General features: G+C 39.0%; 1 protein-coding gene across 1 annotated transcript in view; it reads left to right on the top strand.

Moving 5' to 3' along the window:
* The window catches only part of GRM1 (glutamate metabotropic receptor 1), a 371,895-nt gene that overhangs the window by 264,573 nt on the left and 85,134 nt on the right, over positions 1 to 22,188 (top strand). Inside the window, exon 3 of the mRNA XM_046670628.1 lies at positions 1,781 to 2,016. Within this exon, the coding sequence (XP_046526584.1) occupies positions 1,781 to 2,016 (236 nt within the window). The remainder of the gene's footprint in view (positions 1 to 1,780; positions 2,017 to 22,188) is intronic.

Here is a 22,188-nt window from a genome sequence, read left to right as displayed (position 1 = left end):
TCCTCTGGTCTGCATATAGACTACATATAGCATATGTACTATATATGTACTGGTAGCATGTAGACTACACTATACCTCAAAGTCTCTTTAGTTCTGTATCATGCTAAGTCAGCTACATCTTCTACAACCCTAGGTCTGTTGAAAATGCAGCTCCTGTGTAGTTCACTGGGAAGATTCTAGAATGGAAATGCACCAATTAGCTCATTTAAGTGGAGGACACATTTATCCCAACTGATCTCAGATATCAACGGGGGAGCTATGATCAGTCATGTGTATTGGGCCCAGCTCCCTACTCTGTGAGAAGCAAGTGATAAAACACTTTCTTTCACAGAGACTGAATGGTCTTGTTCCAGAAACTGCAGGGCACCACTCTGTGAGTAGAGGAATGACTCTGCCCCTTGACCAAGACAATCTTAATGTTCTCAGCTTGACTAGACTTTAGACAAATTTCTCCCTGAGTATGAGCCACTTGACTTCTCTTAGAGTATTTGCTTTCAAAAACATTCCATTGTAAATTCTTTCTCTGCTTTCTTTGAGATGCAAGCATTCTCCCAGCCTCCTGTCAGTTTTACAACAGAGAATTTTCTTTCTCAGGGACCTGGGAGCCATCTCTTTGAAATGTGATTATCAAGAGCAGTGGCAAACCCCTATCTCCCAGTCTCTGTGGGAAGGTGGGAGCCTAACTTAGATAAGTGACAATTACCAAACACAGATGGCTTAATCACATTGACCAAGCTCCCCACAGTGTCCTCCAGCACTGTCTCACTAGCTCACCCCAAAGCTTAAAAAACGCTCCCACCTTTTGTTTCACAGAATTGAGTCCAGTGTCTCTGGCCGGTTGGAATAGTCTTGACTATAGTCTTCTTTGCCTGTTAAACTCTACCTAGTGCAATTTTTCCTTGATCTTCTCTTGGGACGGGATCACAGCCACTCACATGAGACTTGGCCTGGCTCATGTGCACACCAGAATTAAATTGGAGCTGCATCACTCATGGCAGAAGTGAGTGTTCCAGAAGGTGACCAAATTTAAAAAATTTGAACCCACTGAATACAATGTCAGTGAACTTCCATTTAGTGAGCAGGAGGATTATTTTTATTTTGCAGAGTGAGATTGTTTTCTTTTAATGCTGTTATTTTTAAATAGCATTAGAGGGGAAGAAAAGCATCTGGTCACTTCTAAGCAATGCAAATTTGAACAATACCCAGGAGCAGAATTTGTGGTTGTCATGTTTCTGAGCTAACTCAACTTTTCACCCCATATAATGCAACTCATGTAATGGTCTTGATCGCAACCACGAAACCTTGTTGAGCTCTTATTGTGAAGGTGAGTGGCTGAGTTTTATTTCCTTCTGGTTTGGACAGCAACTGATAGACTTTGTGGTCTAGTTGTAAAGAGCACTGTGTTTGGGAGTCAGACTACTTGGATCCATATCCAGGTCCTCTGGGACTTCAGCTAGTTGCTGAACATCTTCTGACTCAGATAAAGTGAGTAGCACAGAATCTGATGACTAGTAGATGCTCAATAAACGTTAGTTCTTGTAATTGTTACTATCATCATCATCATCATCATCCCTTTCACTATTCGGAAAAGCAAACAAGCTGAACGTTATGATATCACAACTTTCTATTCCGCGAAAAAACATGTCATTGATGGGTAGCATTGCTGGCTTAAAATAGACTTTCAGCCTTGCTGAATTGCTTCATTCATTCATAACTCTGAGCTCTATTTGTGAGACGTTTGTCTTTCTCTCTCCCCACCCCAATCCCTGAATTTTTTTAGTGATGGATGGGCAGACAGAGATGAAGTCATTGAAGGTTATGAGGTGGAAGCCAACGGAGGAATCACGATAAAGCTGCAGTCTCCAGAGGTCAGGTCATTTGATGATTATTTCCTGAAGCTGAGGCTGGACACTAATACGAGGAACCCCTGGTTCCCTGAGTTCTGGCAACATCGGTTCCAGTGCCGCCTACCAGGACACCTTCTGGAAAATCCCAACTTTAAAAGAATCTGCACAGGTAACTTGTGTTCACAAAATCACAACCCAGAGGTTTGGTAATCTCCTCCAGCCCCATTATAGCTTGTTAAATGAGAATAGAAGATGCCAACTCTGGGTGTCCAAAGACTAAATTGCCATCTTAATTATAAAATAGATTGAATGGGGGGGAGTGTGTACTGCCCCAGGGAATCATGTTTCTGTGTTCTAGAAAGATTGCTTTGGTCTTTGGTGGAGTAAGTAATAAGAAGAGACAACATGGGGCCGGCCCAGTGGCACAGTGGTTAAGTTCACACACTCTGCTTCGGAGGCCCAGGGTTCATGGGTTCAGATCCCAGGTGTGGACCTACACACCATTCATCAAGCCGTGCTGTGGTGGTGTCCCACATACAAAATAGAGGAATATTGGCACAGATGTTAGCTCAGGGACAATCTTCCTCAAGCGAAAATAGGAAGATTGGCAACAGACATTAGCTCAGGGCCGATCTTCCTCACCAAAAAAAAAAAAAAAAAAAAGCTGCAGGGAGAAGAGACAATATAAGTCCTGGAAAAGCAAACTGAGAATTCAGAGATCTAGTATTCAAGCCAGTGGGAAGAGATTTTATGACAGGCATGTAGGAGATGTTAGCCACAGACAAAAGTAAGCAGCACTGGTTTCATCCCTTTTTCTTCTTTGTGATTTGCTTCAATATACAAGTCAGGAGCAGATGAGATAATGTCACCACCAACGTATGTGGATATGAGCATAGGTGGCAAGAAACTCTCCACTCTCTATAAACAGGAATGACGATTCCCAATGGGACAGATACTCCTCGTGCACTGCTCAGTAGAGGCATGCCGGGAAAAGGCAGTTCACTGTTCCAGGTCTTTAAGGGCTTGGTGAACTCCACAGATGTCCTCTTCCCTCCCCAGGAACTACTATAACCCAGACTTGTTAAAGCAGTAACTTTTCTGATATTATTATTACTACATAGACACTTCGCTGTCCCTTGTCCTTTTTCAGTATTATCCATACTGCAAAGTTACATCACCTTTGGTCTAACATAGTACCACTCAAAGCCAGTTGTCCGTACTGAGTTGATAACATAGCATGATGGCCAGGCATTAAGGACCCTATCTGTCACCAAATTTATATTATAGCACAGTGGTGTTACACATATTTCCTGTAACTGAGCTGAACGGATATTATTTAGAAAGGTCTAGAACTCATTTGTTCACAAACATTCATGGATAAAACACTGAATAGGCAAAAAAAAAAAAAAAAGGGACAGAAGTATATCACCCATGACGCTCCACCTAGAAAAACTTGTGGTCTCTTTGGGAAGATCAAAACAGATCATACACAGGATATAGATAAATAATGATCAAAGACAATGAGGTTTTATAAGGCAGGGTAAGAATATGGCTAGTTACATAAAATATTTCTAGTTTTAATAATATTCATATTTTGAGGTTAGAAAATTCTTTAGAATGCCAATATATTTAAATGCAGTGATATATGTCTGACTTGGGAAGGTTCAGCAGAGTTCTCTGAGAAATTGCCTGATGTGGATCTATTTTCAATCAATCAAGGCTTTTAGAACTTCCTCAGTATGGTTTCTCGGGAGGCTGAAAGCTGGGAGGAAGGGCAGGGAGGTGCTGAACAGCTAACCATTTCTGTCACATATGTATCTCTACTGACTTCTACTTTGTCTCAAATAACAGACCAAGGCAAATTAAGAATTCTAATGGACCAATAAAACACCTAGTGCGTTCTCCTAATTTGGAAAATAAAGACTTTGAGGCTGTAGGGGCGACAGTTTCCCATAGGTTAATGGCAGTATGGAATTAGAACACACACCTCTCAGAAATCACAATATTGGGCTGCTGTTGGACTTAGGAGTTAGTAATATATTACTTTTTATTGTTCTCAATAAACATTGTTCATTGTTTCCTAATGAACGTTGTTCCCTTTCTTGAACTGTAAGATCTTCGAAGATGGAGAACACTTGCAGCCCTCACGGAACCCCATGCAACGTTGATCTCTGGGATCTTAGTCACTTCTTAGTAGTGCATTGATCAGTTGACTTATATTCTTTTAGTCTAGGGAGCCAATGAGTTTTCCTTTTTTTAAAAGAAAAGTTAACGACTGTGATTTTTCAAATAAAATGTATTTTATTCGTTAAACATTCAACAAAATTTATTGAGCACCTACTATGTGTAAGGCTTTATGCTAGGAGACGGAAATGAACAGAAAACAAAAGAGGAAAAGAACTGTTTTCAATAACCTTACATTCCAATGCAGAGAAATAAACTGCAAAGAAAATAAATTAAGCAAAATGCATTGCCATTTAATTTATCATAAGAGCATGGGAGAAAGTAAAGGATGGGGTAGGGAACGATGGATGGAGGAATTGCAGCTTAAAAGAGAGTGGACAGAGAATGCCTCACTGAGAAGTGGGCGTTTGCTTAACAATGTGGAGGCCATGAGAGAGTGAGCCATGTAAATACTGGGGAAGGGCTTTCCAAGCACAAGGAATAGCAAATAAAAAGAGGCACCAGCACCTGGCTTAGTGGAAGAACAATAAGGAGCCCAGGCTGGCTGGAGCCAGCGAGTACTTGGGAGAGCAAGGAGATGAGAGAGAGGCACACAGGAGAGCAGATCATGCAGCACTTCACTGGCCTGGTGAGAACTTTGGCTTCGTTCTGAGTGAGATGGGGAGCCACTGGGAGGTTCAAGCAGAGCAGGGACACGACGGCCTTACTTTTTCTGAACAAAATCACTCTTGCTGCAGTTTGTAAGATTTGACAGAAGGGGAAAGAGCAGAAGGAAGCAGGGCAGTGAAGAGGCTGCCGCGATAATGCAGGCGAGAGTGCGGTGGGTTGGGCCATGGTAGCAAGCAAGACGGAAAGAAGTGGTTGAATCCTGAGTTTATTTTGAATGACAGCTGAGGGAATTTGCTGACAGAATTGTTAAGAATGACGCTGTTCTGAGCAACCAGTTGGTGTTGCTGTTGACTGAGATGGGGAAGACTCCAGGAAAAGCTAGGTGGGACAGCATCAGGAGCTGGGTTTCACGCAAGTTAAGTTTGAGATGCATATTAATGATGCAAGTATTTGTGTCACTTTGACATTGTATTTCCTTAGTAAAATTCAGAATACTACATATTAAACATGCTTAGATGTCTTTAGGTAAGGATTTCCAGGAAACTATCTTCTAACCTGAGCTTTTAATACAAAAGTTAGAACTCTGCAGCAATGTACAATAAAATTTGGGTTTTCACTTGTCGCAGTACATACAAATATCAAGGCTAAAGTCTGAATTTGGTTAACGTTCATGGCAGAAAATAATGATTTGCACATTCATGAATTGTTCTGATATTATGCTTGACTCTCAAAACTATTTCTAAGCGCTTATTATGTGATTACAGCCTTTAATAAACATATTTACATTTGCATTTCATTCTGGAGTCAAGTTCAGCATATATTTCCCTCTGTTCTTAGTTCTAAGGAAGACAGAAAGCTTTTTTAGCTCTTCTACTTGGAACTAATTCATAAAATTTATTGATGTTTTCTTCTGCAGAAATCTTCAGATTTTATCTTTAGCAGTACTTGTCTGTGTTATCTACGTGTGTGCATATTCTTGTAAACTTACCTTGCTCTTCAGTCTCGATCTCTGTATTTCTGTGAAATTGGCTTCAATGGTATGGAAGAACATAAGCTTTCACTTAAGTATCATTCTTATCTAGTTGTGATCCTTGAATATCAAATGAATTCTGTATCTTCTAACGAATATGCAGATACATTTGTGAAAATCAGTGTGAGGAAGTGGATTTAACCTTTCTAGACTATTGACAGCTACTGTTTCTGTCACTCGTTTTTAGCTCTTCTAATTGGGTCACTTTTAGTGTTTTGAAAAGTTTTGATATTACAGTTGGTTTCCATAGAAACCTTTATTGAGCTTAATCTCAGATGTCACTATTTAAATAAAGAGTTCATGTACTCTAGATTGTCAGTTTGAAGATTAAGAGTCCTGAGCCCAGGCTGAATAATTTGGGAATCACTGTAGCTAATTAAAAAGTCCTTCATGTAAAGGCTACACCACTGCTTAATTAGTTGAGTATATCAAGGGATTGGAGATGTGTTGGAAAAGCACTAAATGAAACATCAAAGCCTAACTTCTAAAAAATTAATCATTGTTAGGACAGTGAAAGAGTAGGTATTTATACAAGTCAAAGTCACTCTTTTCTAGTAAATGTCTTAGTGCTTGCAGCAATTGTGTCATGTTTACAATGGCATAGTGCTTTATCATTCTTGATGAGAATTGCTAGAAAGATTCCATGGAAGCTGACTGAGTACAGCATTTGGCAGCTCAACCACCGGGTCCAACACTGGCTCAGCTATGTATCTGCCACATGATTTGGACGACCTTACTCAACCTCTGAATCTCAATTTCTGCAACTGTAACTTGGTAACGATTTCTACTTCACATGGGTGTTGTGAGAATTGAATGAAATAATACAAGTGAAATACTTTGTAACCTGTGAATCCTTACATAAACGTCAAGTGTTGTTATTAGTGGCGTGCCTTACTAGAAAGCAAATAAGGTATGACTTAGACCAACTCATTAAAAATTAGTGTTTTTGAAATTACAAACTTAACCTAACTACATTCCAGAATGTGGAAGCTAGAGAAAAATAAGTACCCAACTCTTAATCAATCATCCTTACAGAATGCCAATATAGATAATTTCTTCTATTTTTTTCCACAGAGTAGACTTTTACCACTTTTTTCTGATTATCAAAGCAATACACAGTTACTATGATTATTGCATGGAAATTGGAAGTACAGAAAGGCCTAAGAAAGATTAAGAGCATTAAGAATTTGCTCTTATATAACCGCTGTTAATCTCTGTTCGATTTTTAATATATTTCTACTAAATACACTGTTAAATTTTTAATGTATTTTTGTCTTTCTCTATTACTTTTAAATCATGCAGTTAATATTATTTTATATATTGCATTTTAATGTGAATACTCCCTTTTCTTTTACATTTATGAACTTTTCTTTGTCATTAAACTCACATTCTTAATGGCTGCATAACATTCTGCAAACAAGCTATAATTTGTTTAACCATTTCATTTTTCCTACACATATAGGTTGTTCGCAATTCTTCACAAATTAAAAAAAAAAAAGCTGCAGCAAGTTAATAAAAGTTCTTTCTAAACATTCTTCTTTTTTCACATTTTGGATAGTTTTCTTAAGATATATTTTCAGAAGTTGAATTACTCAATCACAAGATATGACATTTCTAAGGCTTTTGAAAATAGAGTTCCAAAAGAAAACTCCTACCAGCACTGCATGAAATTATATGGACTTTTTCATTTTGTTTTGCATAGTTATAATCATAGTGTGCATGTAATTCTGTGTCTTATTTTCACATGGGATCGTACTTGATTTTTTCGTGTGGCTGCATGGGCTTTACAAGCAGCACTTCAATAGCTCCATCATGTTCTACCCAATGAAAATACTATAATTATTTAGCTGTTCTTATGTTGTTGGACATTTAGTTTGCTTCCAATTTTCATTCTTATGAAAAACATTGAATGTGGTACAGAGAGCTTTTATGTTGTTGTTACTATTTTTGGATTGTTCCCTCACCACAGATTCCTAAATATATAATCATTGGTGTAACAACATGACAGTTTTGAGGTCTCTTAAATCATATATTACCATTGTCTTGCAATATGGCAATATTGAGATTTACTGGCCAGCACTATATTGAGTGTATGAGTTTACCAGGTTCACTATGTTCTCAGCAGGCTTTTTCACAATCCAGTGAATTTACAGCCATAATTTCACTTTCTCCTCTTATACTTTGTGGCAATTGGGAACAGATGGGCACAATGCTTTTTAAAGCTACTATATCTTTGCATTTGGTTATTATCCAAGACGTGATGAAAGAATTTGGATGGTATCTGCAATGCTCACCAACATCTCAGGACTAGTAGGATAATGATAGCTAGCCTGATATGAAAAAACTTCAAGACTTCCAAGCATAGACACTTGCCCCCGGAGCTTGGAGAATGCCATTCACAAATTGTAGTTTGGTACTAATTTTTGTAAGATATTTGCCTTGTTATTAGGTTTAAACTTTATGTACTTTCTGTTTTGAATTAACTTATTATATAAGGCTGGATGAGATTGCTCTATTACAGTTTGATCTAGGTTAAGATGGTCTGTAAGCTGAGCTAGGTTCCTATTTCCTGTAACCCATAGGTCCAAGGGTAATAACTTCTATTTGCCTTTGGGAGTTCAGCCCAAATGCCCATATACACTCCTGAAGAATATCGTTTACCTCCAAGCAAGAAGTTGGTACTATTAATCGGAGTTTGTGGAAGAATTCACAAGTCTCTGCCCCTTCTTGTGTACATGCTCTTTGAAGTATCGTTTGTGGCTCCTTCCATCAAGAGGTAGAGCTTTGTTCCCTACCTCTGAAATCTCCATTGACCTCACAGTTTACTAGTTCCAGTCTAGGCCTGAAAAGGCTTGACCTACTCTCATTCTCTTTCTTGCAGTTGTCACTCAGCCATATGTACAAGCCTGAGTTAGCCTTCTAGAAGATGAGAAATAGCATGGAGCAGACACTGGATGACCTCTTAGTTGAGGCCATCGTGAACAAGCCAGTCCCAAGTCACTTCACTAGCTGACTGGCTATTGACACATGAACGAGCCCAGCTGAGATGAATCAGGTCCAACTCAGGGCAGCAGAACTACCCAGTTGACCTCTAGATTCATCAACTAAGATAAATACTTGCTGTTGTCAGGTGGTTTGTTATGCAGCATTATTGTGACAATAGATGACTAACGAGGGTCTCCATAGCCTTTTAATCCATGACCCTCACTCACATGGTGCAATAGTTAGTTGAATTAAACTAAGGAACATAATTTCTCGACCCAATGCTAGAAGTCTCAGTCTTTCTCTCCTGTAAGAAGACTGGTACAATATTGTACCCTGTATCTCATGGAGAAAAGCCAAACATTTTTCTAAATCATATAATGAAGAAGATTCCAAAGCCCCCTGATCCAAGACAGTCAAACAATTCTACTTAGGAATTCTGGTGTGCATAGAGGAAGTGCTGACAAATGGGACACAGTTGTAGCTGAGCCAAACAAACACCCTCAGAACAAAACAGTCCCAGGTTCTCATGCAGGGCTGGTAGAAGTTGCCTTATGGAAATACGCTTCAAAGGCCTTTTGTGCTGCCTTAGTCCGTTTGGGTTGTTATAACAAATTACCAAAGACTAAGCAGCTTAAACAACAGACTTTTATTTCTCATAATTCTGGAGGAAAGGAACTCTGAGATCAGGGTGCCAGCATGGTCAGATTCTGGTAAGAGCCATCTTTTTGGTGTCCTCACAGGGTGGAGAGAGAAAGGAAGTAAGCAGTCCTCTTATAGGACACTAATCCCACCACAAGGGCATCCAATCTCCAGGCCTCATTACCTCCCCAAATCCCTATCTTCAAATACGAACACATTGGAGATTGGGGTTTAAACATATGACTTTTGAGGGGACAAAAGCATAGCAGATGTGTTTATATCCTTTGTCGGAAGAATAAAGGTGAATTGACCTTGTGTCATATCTGGACATTGTAATTTCTCAGACTAATCTCATTAATTATCACACATAGATGAAGCTCTGATGATAATATTATACTGTAAGCACAATCTTGATCTGCTTATCTCTTATTAATACTTTTGACCTATACTGTCAAATGTGGTAGCCACATGTGTCTGTTTATATTTAAATTAAAATTAATTCAAATTAAATAAAATTGAACACTCAGTTCCTCAGTTTCACTAGCCATATTTCATGTGTCAATAGCCATATGTGACTAGGGGCTCCATCTTGGACAGCACAGATGCAGAAAATTCCCATCATTACAGAAAGTTCTACTGAACAGTGCTACATTCTACTTTCCTAAGCCTATAAATGCAAGTTTGATTGTTTCTATGGTTATTTGGGTCTAATTCACAAGCTAGTGTTTCCAGCACAATCAGCTTGTTGAGTAGCCTGCCCAACTACAACAGCTGAAAGATGTTATGAGCCAAGGCTTCGACTTTGCTTGGTTCTTGCCACAGAGCTGCCACCCCAAATAGGGTGGGCTGATTTATACAAAGACCAGGCATGTCTTCACTTGCCTGTTTGAGTTCAATATAGTTTCTTATTCCAGGTCATTTTAATGATTGATTGGATTTATAGAAACATGGACATGTTCTCTCATTCAAGAGTCATAAAGGTTGAGGCAAGGGCATAGGTTTTCCATCCTTTTACTTTATATACATCTTGTTTCTATTCCCAAAGGGCTTGAATAATTTTTAGCATCAAGCAGACACAGACTTGAGGTATAAAAATGGAAATTCTTTGAGGCCTCCAACACTCATTGTAACAGTGACAAGTTACTATTTTATCTTTTAATAGAAAAATTTAATTTACAATTGTACAATGTTGGGTGTCTAGTCAACTTTTTCACTGTGTCTGCAAACTAGTTACCTAGAGATTGGCCTAAGGTTCACATTCCCATTATTACTAGAATTTGGCTCATTGCATTCATAAATTCTTCAGTTGGATCAATATTCTCTCTATTAAACAATTTATATATTTCCAAAGTTGGATGCTCCCTCATATGGTCCAGTCTAACTTCTAAACAAATTTGAGAGTTCTTAATGATTAAAATCTGTGACTGTTCTTAGTCAAGAATTCACCCAGGCATAAGAAGCTACTATATATTTACCTGTTCCAAAATGGCTACATATGGGCTTACTCTATATCATTTAAGTTGTGTTGCTGCTCATCAGCAGAATAGTTTTGCATTTCATGTCTTGTGCACATTTGCTGCTGGGGAAACTCACATGAAGTAGACATAATTTCAGCCATCATAATAAGTTATAGTCATTTTATTATGGGTATGACCAAATATACTTGGGGTCTGGCCCATTTACTCTTTTTCCTCCTATTTTTTATAATTTTTTGAGGTATAATTGACATACAGTAAACTGCACATATTTAAAATGAACAATTAGATAAATTTTTACATATATGTCTGCCCACGAAGCCATCACCACAACCAAGATAATGAACATCGCTCCCCAAATTCCTTTGTGTCTCATTGAAAATTCCTCCCTCCCACCACTCCCCACCTCTCTCCACTCCCATCCATAGATGACCACTTATTGGTTTTCTGTCACTATAGTTAATTTGCAATTTCTACACATTAATATGAATGGAATTGTATGTCTTGAGCTCTTTTCTGCCTGCGTTCTTTCACTCAGCACAATTATCTTGAGATGCATCATTGCATTGCATGTGTCAACAGTTCAATCCTTTTAATTGCTGAGTAGTGTACTATTATATGGATATATCACAATTTGTTTACCTATTCACCTGGTGACAAGTATGTGATTTGTTTCCAGTTTTTGCTTATTACAAACCAAGCTTCTATGAACATCCTTGTACAAGTCTTTGCATAGATATATGCCTTCATTTCTTTTTGGGTCAAGTCCTAGTTGTGGAATAGCTGGTTCCTGTGGAAGGTGTATGTTTAACTTCTCCTTTTTATTTCCTCCTTGGTCCTATTCACTATGGAGATATATGATTGGGAAAACAACATCATAAAGGGATCAAACACTGAGAAGATAAATGGCTTGCTAGAGTTCAAGAATCAGTGAGAATTTTGAGGTACTTCTTGAGGATTCTTTTCCATCATTCCATTATTTCTGCTATTTGGAAGGTAATGGTTAAGGTGAAGGGAATATTTTATAACCTTATTGTGAACCAAGTCTTAGGTCATAATAGCTATTAAGCATGATTCTTTATTTGATACTGTGGGATCAAGGTTGCCATGACTCTGTACAACTTCCCTTGTGTGTTCCACAGCGGTTAAATTCTCTATTGGCTGCATTTCCTGAAAACCAATCTCATATCCCAAGTTATAATATACATTTGTGCTCTGACGAGTGAGGCACGGCCCTAAGTAATCGGCCCAGCAGTTACACGTGTGGTCTAGTTCCTGTGTTTTTAGGACACTTGGGATATTATATTTCATAGCTGGGAGCTGCTTGACCAACTTCATACCAAAGATTTGTGTGAAGTAATGTTGACTCTACTATCATAATCACCTGGGCCTATGCCAATGTCGTGTCATAATTCTATATGGCCACTCTATTTACTAATTGGCCTTTCTCTGGAGTGTCACTGGCTGGTAAACACATAGTTATGACACAAATCCTTGTAAAAGTTTGGTGGGCATCCATGGGTACTACTTGGGGACAAACATTTAAAATTTGTTAGAAATGTCAAGGAATTGAATCCCTGGGGACTTGCATCAAATAGATCTGGGTCTAATATTTCAACCCATTTGGATAAATGAATAGCCCAAACCCTAGAATGACATGAATAAGAATCTTATCCTTCACAGCAGTCATTCTCAAATCTCGCTTATTAAAATCATCAGGAAAGCTTTTTGAAAGGTACTCTACTGTACAAATCTGGGCCTCACACCACACCAGTTGAATCAAAATCTCTGGGGTAGGGCCAAGCATTTATACTAAGGACAGGAAGAAATTCATACTTAAAATTTATAAGCTCTTTAGCTCTTTGGGGTTTTTTCAATTTTCAAGATTTAGAACTGTGTATTATTGTCCAAGCTGAGAGCTTGCCAAGGTTTTGGCTCTGGCTGTGGCAGCTGTGGTAGCTAATGAGGGTTTAATAATTTCCAATGCTGAATCAATCTCTTCTGTTTGTTTTATTTATTGGTGAGCTTGTTTAAATCACTGGCATTTCAAAACCACTAAGTCATGGCCTAACACTGTGTTTCTCTATGTCCAGATTGGGCAATTGCTAAATGTATTAATTTTCTGTTAGTGCCATAACAAATTACCACAAATACAGTGGCTTAAGACAACACAAATTTATTATCTATCAATCACACAATTATGTAGGCCAGAACTCTTACAAGGGTCACATTGAGCAAAAATAAAAGCGTCAGTAGATCTGCGTTCTTTTATGAAGGCTCTAGGGGAAAAATCTGTTTCCTTGCTTTTCTAACTTCTAGAGCCCACCCACACTTCTTGGTTATGGTCCCCTTCCTCTTTATTCAAAACCAGCAATGCTGCATCTCTCTGGCCCTTCTTCCATAGTCACATCTCTCTCTCAGAGCACCACCAGGGAAGTTTCTCCAGTTTTGAGGACCCGTGATTGAATTAGGCCCATTCAGATAACCAAAGATAATTTTCCCACCTCAAGGGAGGATTAATCACATATGCAAAGTCCTTTTTGTCTTATAACCTAATTTATCCATAGGTTCGAGGCTTTGGGATGTGGGCAACTCTGTGGGCATCTCTGTGGGCCCATTATTCTAACCACCACAGAGTGAGGGATTGGCTTCTCTCAGTGCTTTCTACTAGCCGCTTCCTCAGGTCTTTCTCTTGCAGCAGCCCTGCCTCTATTAACAGCTGCCAAGAGAGCAGGCTATAACCCTTTAGGAGCAGACTTAACAAGCCAATTTCATTGTAGTAAAGCAAGTAGGTGATTGAGGACATGTGCCCCTGGCTGATCAGAATAGTGTCTGAATGCACGGAGACCCTCCTCTTACACATCCCTAATCTCTGTTGTTTGGTTTTCCGTTGTTGGTGTTGCTCTTCTGCACCCCAAATTTAGAACATCATAAATACTATGCTCTTACCACAGATAAACAAAGAGCTAATTTCCCGCATAATTCAACTTCCTATAAAGCCACAATTGGAGAAGCAAACACAGATATTTTCTGTCTCTCATCTCTCAATGGACTCCGCATAATGATTTTCCATCTTTCTCCCACAGACATACAGCAAGGTAGCAGACATTCTTCAGGAGATTGGCTATATATTAAAGCTAGAGCCTGGGCCTCCTGGTGAATCATATTTTGTACTTTTTCAGCAGTTTTTCGTTCACCTGCATATTAATTACCAAGTGAGTCTGAGCTGGTTTAAAGAAAAGGTACACATCATTTAATTCTGCAAAGGCCTGGAGAGGCATGAACAGAGAGATCTTGAGCTCAGCAGGTTCTGACCGTATGCACCCCTGTCCACCATGATATTTTGCCTTTGCACCCAGGAAAAACAGCTGTGGCTGCACTATCTCAATCTTCAAGTCCTAGGTATCCATTTTTAAATTATCTTTGGGCTTGCTGAGCAATACAAAGTTATTTATTTTTTTCTTTATTATCATCTTCCAAAGCTACAGCCCAGAACAACACAAACTCTGCCAAAGACTGCAATTTACCCAAGCTTGTTTGAACTTAGTGCCCTTGTGCCTATATATTGTGCTTTTTCTGCATTTCTTGTGAAATTTGGATCTCGAATTTAAATAATCATTAGTTCCAAGGTCTGACTGTAAGGTTTGCACTGAGTAAGTGTGAAGAGATCCAGAGTTTCTCACTTGTTGGGTAAATGAACTTCCCTTCAAGATTTTTTAAGTGGCTCCTTTTAGTACTCCATATTTAAAAAATTTCCTCAAGTATAAAATAGAAATCAAGAGATACAAAATGGAAACAGGAATACAAATCAGTTAGGATAGATAGGTTATGCTGCAGTAATTAATGACCCCCAAATTCCAGTACCATCAAACTGCAGACCTGGCTCTGGCTCACGTCCCATTTCCGTTGCAGAGTTTCCGTGCTTCTTCTCCTGGTCATCTTCACTCCAGAACCAGGCTGACAGTGAAGCCTTTATCTGGAACGTTACCCATTATTACAGAGGGAAAAGAAGAGTGTGGCAAATCATGTGCTGGCTTTTAGAGTTTCTACTTGGAAGTGACACTCCCTACTTCTGATACTATTTCATTAGCCAAAGAAAGCTACACAGGCTTGACCTGACATCATTGAGCGGAGACGTACCATCCTCTCCTAGGAAAAGGCAGCACATACTCTGTGAACGACAATAGAATCTACTACACACTGTCTTTCTGGTTGAAATTATTGAAATAAATCTCATTTCTTCCTGCAAAATACGTTCGTCCACTCTCCAAGGGAGACAACTCAAGAGGTCCATTCAACCATCGGGCTCCAAGTTTGGCATCATATGATATTCTTTGTATCAGTCTGAACATGACTCCTCTTTTTTCACAGTTCCATGAGTGAAAGAGACAAGTTGGCTGGCCCCTCTGCACCCAATGTATAATGGGGAACAATGAAAGTATTACAAAAATAATCCTTTTGGAAAAGGCAAATTCTTAGAGGTACACAGCAGTGATTTGTCCATAGAAATTCTGAAATCCCTCTGGGAAGATACTGCAAGGGTCCTTTATAGTTATTGGGAAATGTTCCCCGAGTGTGCTCTGATGTGCTCCCTGGGAGAAGCTCCAGTCTAGTATTCTCCATGGCCCTTGCATCCAGTCTCAGGAAGGTTCTTTCTTTGCCATCATCCTCCTTGGCCTCTTCTGAGAAGGCCCTGGGGACTGTCTTCTTTGGAGCCAAGCAGCTCTCTCAATCTGCTCCTTCGCCCTAAAAGGTTGAGGCACAAGGACCATTTTAAATCTTCAGTGGTCACAGTTTCTTTTAGTATAGGCTAGTTGCTTTGTCTTTTCCTAGTAAAACTCTTTAAAAAAAAATCTAATCTAGCTTCTTTTTTAACTAGGTTATCCATCACAACATGTACCAAACAATGCCTACAATTCTTTTTTAGAGAAGCCTCACCTTCCAGACTTAATTGTAGGAACCTTGAGCCTAACAGACTTCTAATGAAAAGCCACAGTCTTAGTCTCCTCTTTCTTAGCAATTTTCTCCATCTGAAAGTTTTGTGAGTGCTAAATTAACTCCTTCACAGATTTTATTACAAGAATATGAGTTTTGATTTGGTCCTTGCCATGAAGCGGAGTTTTCATTGTTCCTTTGTAGCACAAAGACCTTCTCAGTTTTATCTTTTAAGAGCTGGAAATGAAGATCAATTTCATCTTCATCTCTGTACATCTAATTTTGCTACCTCCTTGCCTAAACACACAAACTCATTTGATAAAATGTCTGCCTTCCAAGTTATTACAGGTGACAATGTTACTAAATGTTTTGCCACTGCACAATGATGGATTAATGTCCTTTTAGATCCTGGTCACAATCTGCTGCCTGTTTCTATTAGCTTCATATTTTATGGTTCATTATTCTTTTTGTTGTTGTAGCACCTCCCTACTTTAAGGTACCAATTTCTGTATTGGTCAGGATACTGTTATAACAAATGACCTCTAACTTAATGACCTACAACGAAAAATAATTTTTTTCATTCATGCCACATGTCCATTATGCATTAGTTAAGACTCTGCTCCATGTCTTCTGCACTCTGGGAGCCAGTCTGATAAGAACAGCTTCTACCTGGAGCATTAATAATTGTGGCAAGGGAAAAGAGCATGGCCAATGTGATCTGGATTTAAACTTCTGCTAAAAATTATACATTACACTTCACTAATATTTCATTGACCAAAGCCAGTTCTATGGTCCAGCCAAATATCAATGGAGAGAGGAAATATAATCCATCCCAAAGGAAAGCATCTAATGTTTGTGAGAAATAATACAACCTATGAAACTATTAATCCAGGATTAGCGTTACAGCCCTTTACATTAGGGCAAGAGACATGTGCATACAATACATAGTTAGAATTTTTGGAATTTTGAACTCAAACCTTTAATTGGCAAAATTGCTATGTCAAAATGCCTTGGAAAATTTCTGCAAATATGAAGAGAAATTTCTTTCTTATTTACTAAATTAATTGTGAGTGGTTTTTGTTAAGACTGTGAATGAAAGATTCAGAACTCCAAGACAGAGAGACATCAAACAGAAGGGCTTGTTGACAAAATGCCTCTCTTTCCTAAGCAAGGTAAGGTTGAGAAATAATCAGGTATTACTGTACTGAGATTTCGTGTTTCCACTAGTGAAGTCTTCTTTGTTTAAAGGCTTTGGAACTGGGGCTCATTTTCATTGTGGGAAGGACGAAAAGAAAGGATTTCATAGTACAGGGTATTATAGAGATTCCATATGCCTCACAGTTTCCCGTGCTATTAACAACCTACATTAGTGCATTATATTTGCCACAATTTATAAGCCAATATTGATACATTATTATTAACCAAAGCCCATATTTTATTCAGATTTTCTGAATTTTTATCTAATATCCCTTTTTTCTGTTCCAGGATACCATCCAATGGATAACACACTGCATTTAGTCGTATGTCTCCTTAGGCTCCTTTTTGCTGTGACAGTTACAATATGACTTTTTAAAACATGAAAATTTTGTAGAATAAGGGTAGGGAAAATCAGATAAAGTCTAAGTTGTGTTTAGAGGCAAAAATACATGTTTAGAGACAAAATATGTGTTCTGTGGCTCGAGATGGGCAACCAATGTGGCTCTGAACCACAGTGTCCTAAAGATGCAAATACATCAGTTGCTAATACTTCATAGAAATGAAGCTCTTCCTGATACGGAGTCCTGAGATAACTTCCTCCTGGAACCATCATTAAGACACCACTTTGTAATATCCTAAACATTTTCTTTAACATCATATTTGTGGAAAATTAAAAATGGCTTACCAGGGCTTTTTCCTATAGCATCTTTAAGGTAGGTCAAAGTCATGATGACTAAAAGCATTTCAAGTATGGGGGGGAGGGATGGTAGTGGGGTCAATGCAATGCAGCTATGCAAGCTCATTCGAGGGTTGAGCACTTCCTCTAAATAGCTGTTCCTGAAGGGCTTTTCCCAACATCTTGTTGTATTCTTCAGGGACAACAAGATAATTCAGTAGATGACATGTTGATGGTTTCAGGTTGGACTTTCCTGACCCCACCCGACCCTACCCTTTACCTAGCTTCTCCTTTCATGCAAGACAAGCAAAGGAATTCAGGCATAGCTACTTGAAGAGAAATCTCCATGGGGGGACTTCGAGTAGGAAGACTAAACGTCAGGTAGTTGTTGAGGCTGGCAGAGAAATGAGGAGGTGGATTTTGATAGGCAAGTATTCCAGGCACCTCTCAGATTGTGGGATAGCTGCTGCTCTGTCTTGTTTGGCTTCAAACTGTATTTATTCATCTTGGTCAGGGGCAGCTGCTCATAAAAATAAGTCGTATTTTCTTTGGCTACATCTGTTTACAGTGTAATGTTGTCAAAAGTTTGAGGCTACCTTCTGTATGCAATTATGATATGCCAGAATCCAGATGGGATTTTCTGTAATCACAATTATTTATATTGTTCTCTAGCTTTAAAATTCCTCTGTGGACAGTATTGCTAATTAAAGCATTGCGACAATGAAAATAAAAGTGTGACCTACTGTCTTCCAGCTCCTTTAAAATATCCTTCCCCCACCATACACACATGAACCAATGACTTCTACTCTAGTCTGGGTCTGTACAGGAGAATTAGTAGAGCCTTATTCGGTTTCTGGCTTTACTCCTTGACATGTGTGCCTTTGGAAAAAATTTAACATTTGAAGCCCTCAGTTGCCTCATCTGTAACATGGGAAGTATATACTAATGTTACAGGGTAAAGATTAAAATTAAGTGAGACAAATTATGTGATGCTCTTACACAAATATTTAGTAATATTGTCTTAGTGCTATAAATATATTTAAAGCCATTTTACTTATCTAAACATGACATATGATATCTCTGTTATTTACCTACCACAATTCTTGAATCTTCCTGTCCTTTCCGTGTTTGTCATAAAGTTTTGCTATTTCTTTTTGCTCTGTTGAATTCTCCGTCTTTCAAATTGTCAGGTACATTCGCAGTCTTCCAGGATACTCAGCTCAGGGAATTTTTATTGCTTCTGAGACTTTGGGAATTCTGTCCCAACTTTCATTTGATTGCTTATCTGAGGAGAAAGGAGCACATGACCCCAAGGAGGACACTAGCTTTCTCTCTAGTGTGTTGCTTATGCTTTATGGGAGCAAGGTGAGTTTCTTCAGCTGCAGAATGAAGGTCTTAATATCCTCTTTATAAGGTCTAAAGGGAGGTAAGCAGAGTACAAATAGATGTCACTTTTGTCCCATTTTCTTTTAAAAGAAAGCTTTCTAACCTCAAACATGTTTATTTTTGAAGATGACTTTAAGCTTATGGCAAGTGGCAGTAAAAAAAATATAGTCAGGCCAACAATTGCCCTTGAAGGATGGCCTTAAAGTCAGCTGGTTGGTAGAAAAATGGGCTTTCAGAATATATGATAGCTTGCGAGTCAGAAAAAAATCTTAGGACAAGAATGGAGACAGCATATTGTCCAGTTACCATTTCAGAAAAATGAGCATTTCTTTATTTCTTAAGTATTCAGAGGGAAATACCCTTAGGCTACCACAGCATTTATTGTGATGGTAGATTTCATGAAACAGGAAAGCTAGTTGTCTTCTTCGTGGGCGGGGGGTGGGGGGTGGTGGTGGTTATTATCTACTTTCTGTAGTTGCCTGGAGGCTAATACACTATGTGTATCAGCCAATAAGAGGTGTGTTAGTTTTCTACCACTGCCCTAACACATGGTCACAAAGTTAGCCGCTTAAAATAGCAGCCAGTTACTGGCTCACGGTTCTGGAGGTCGGAAGCCTCAGAATAGCACAGCTCAATTCAGTCTTGAGGGATGAATCCTTCTTAAGCTCATTTAGGTTGCTGGCTGAATTCCGTTCTTTGCAGCTGTAGGACAGAGGTCCCTGTTTATTTGCTGCCTGTCAGCCAGGAGTTGTTCCAATAGGTTTTCCACAGACTTTTTCATGCTTTCCCTATGACTGCTCCAGCAAGGATGGCTTAAGTCCCTCACATGCTTCAAATCTCTCCAATGTGTCCTTCTGCCACGCTTTTCTGACTCTTGCCAGAGAAAGTTCTCTGCTTTTAAGGCTCATGTGGTTTAGATTGGATCCACCTGGATAATCCAGAATAATCTCCTTATTTTTAAAGCCCTCAACCTTAATTACATTTGCAAAGTACCTTTGCCATGAAACCTAACATTTATAGGTTACAGAGATTTGGACATCTGCAGGGGGTCCTTCTGCCCACCACAGCAAGTTCAAAGCTATTATCCTTATCCATTTTCAGCACATATTGTCTTCCTAAAAGATACTTTCTTATTTCAGTTTAATGATTTTGGCAACCCCCGCCGTCTAATATGCCTGAAATATAACCTCTCAGAAGAATAGTTGCTGTCATTTAAATGACACTGATTTGCCTCAAATACATGCTTGTTGGTTTTTTTGCATTCTCTTCTAATATGAGTAACAAGTCTTTCCCCCCTATTTCTGTTATGGTTCTTTGGGACAATGGTCAGGAAAGAAATTAAAAATAGATTTTATTACATTTCCTGGTAGTCATGGGGCAAACATAGATGCTGAATCATCTGTCATCATGTGGTCGAATTTGGCTTGTAGGAGACTCAGGTTGCCTGGTACGAGATCAGTCCTGTCCCTGAGGATGTGCTGCTCCCAGGAAGGAGTTAAGCTCCTCCCCATGTGCATGCAGACAGTGGCTGCAATGGCTGCAAGTGCCTAAGGAACCCAGAGACCAAAGCCTAAATTCTGGGTTGCTAATTCTTATATCCACGTTTTATTACTCATCACATTTTTTTGCCCAGCTCAAGCCAAAAGATCTCTGATAGTCTCTCTCTCTCTCCAGTGTTTATTTTCCGTAAGTATGCAATGGGGAAAAGTCAAATCACACATTATTATTATAAAATCCTTGCTCTTCAGGCTGATGTTCTCTTCTTCCTCCCTTTGGCTTCCTTCTCTTTCAGCCATTTCCCTGCTAATTAGGATTCTACCAGGAAGTGAACAGCAGCAGAGAAGTGAAATACAAGTACATCTGACCCGAATTATTGGCCCCAATGTAAGGTTTGGGGAGTGGGAAGGTGAAAAACAATGGCCAGAAAGAATTCGGCTCTTCAGTCATCCTTGCTAGTCCCCAGGATGCCAGTGACAATCATGGGCGGTTGAGTGGCCTCGCTCTCAACCTATGAATGACCTTTATATACAAATCTGGGGATATTTAGAATCCAAATTCGCGATGCTGGAGTTTGCCTGGATCATCCTTCCTCATTTTACAAGATGAAGAATCTGGACTCAGAAAGGTTTACTGTTTGTGCATAGCCACACAACACAAATACCACATAAATTTCCTCATCTGATATCTAGAAAATTGACCCTATTATCCTCCTGGATACATATGGGGAAGCCAAGGCCAGAATTTGCTAGTGACTTACAGTTTCATTGATCAGTATGAGTAAGCTAAGACCACAACGTAAATCTGCAATTCTCTCTCCATATATGCTTCCCACCAACTTATGTGTGGCCAGGTGTGGAACAGTCCCAGGGAAAACAGGTATGCTGTAATAACATGGTTACATGAGGTGGAAAGCACCCAATGTGTCATTATCTGCATCTTCACATGCTATTAGTGTTCCATCATGTCTTGTTTCCCACTAATAAATCACCTTAAGGCTGAGGCCTTTGTCTTGACAACCTTATTTTTCTCTCAGCCCAAGGCCATTCCACAGTCCTGGTGATATATGGCTGGACTTCATCCTTGCATGAATTCCTGTGCAGAGAATTTCTCTTTGTTTGAAAGTCTTTTTCCCTTTGAAATTCAGCCAAAATTTAATGAGATAAATTATCCATTATGCAGTCTCATTCTTAAAGCAAATATGGGCCTCCCACTGCAGAAGTTTTATAGGTGCTATCTGCTTTCAGTTAGGAATAATTTAGAAATCTAATAAGAAATCCTTTTCATTGACTGACATCTTGCAGATTAAGTCTGAAACCTCTTGACCTTCATTATAGCTTCATGAATATTGTAAAGTTTCAAAACTTGGCTAGGCTTTTGAAACTCATCCAGGAAGGTATTAATGGTATTATAACTTCTTTTTATGTAATACCCTTTCTTCCAACTGGGTTAAAGCACCTGGAACATTGTTTCAGTCTATCTCCATATCATGCGTACGAGTTGTTAAGTGGAGGCCCTCTCTATCCCCATTTTTTAGTAGGAGCCCTAAGGATCAATGAAATAACACAAACAACAGGCACCTAATTCTCTAGAAGATATTTTTCAGCTCTGAATCTTTCTCTGGGGAGGCTGCTTTAACTTTTGAGACGCCTCTTATTTCGTGACATTGTTTTAGCTATGCATTGCATCTCAACTTCTCCTTCAGCCTAGCTCCCAGCTCCTGGGTCC

Source organism: Equus quagga, chromosome 8 (assembly GCF_021613505.1).
Source record: "Equus quagga isolate Etosha38 chromosome 8, UCLA_HA_Equagga_1.0, whole genome shotgun sequence".
Classification (NCBI taxonomy): Eukaryota; Metazoa; Chordata; class Mammalia; order Perissodactyla; family Equidae; genus Equus; species Equus quagga.
The sequence above is the reverse complement of the archived record's forward strand: the minus strand, read 5'-3'. Positions and strand labels throughout refer to the sequence as shown.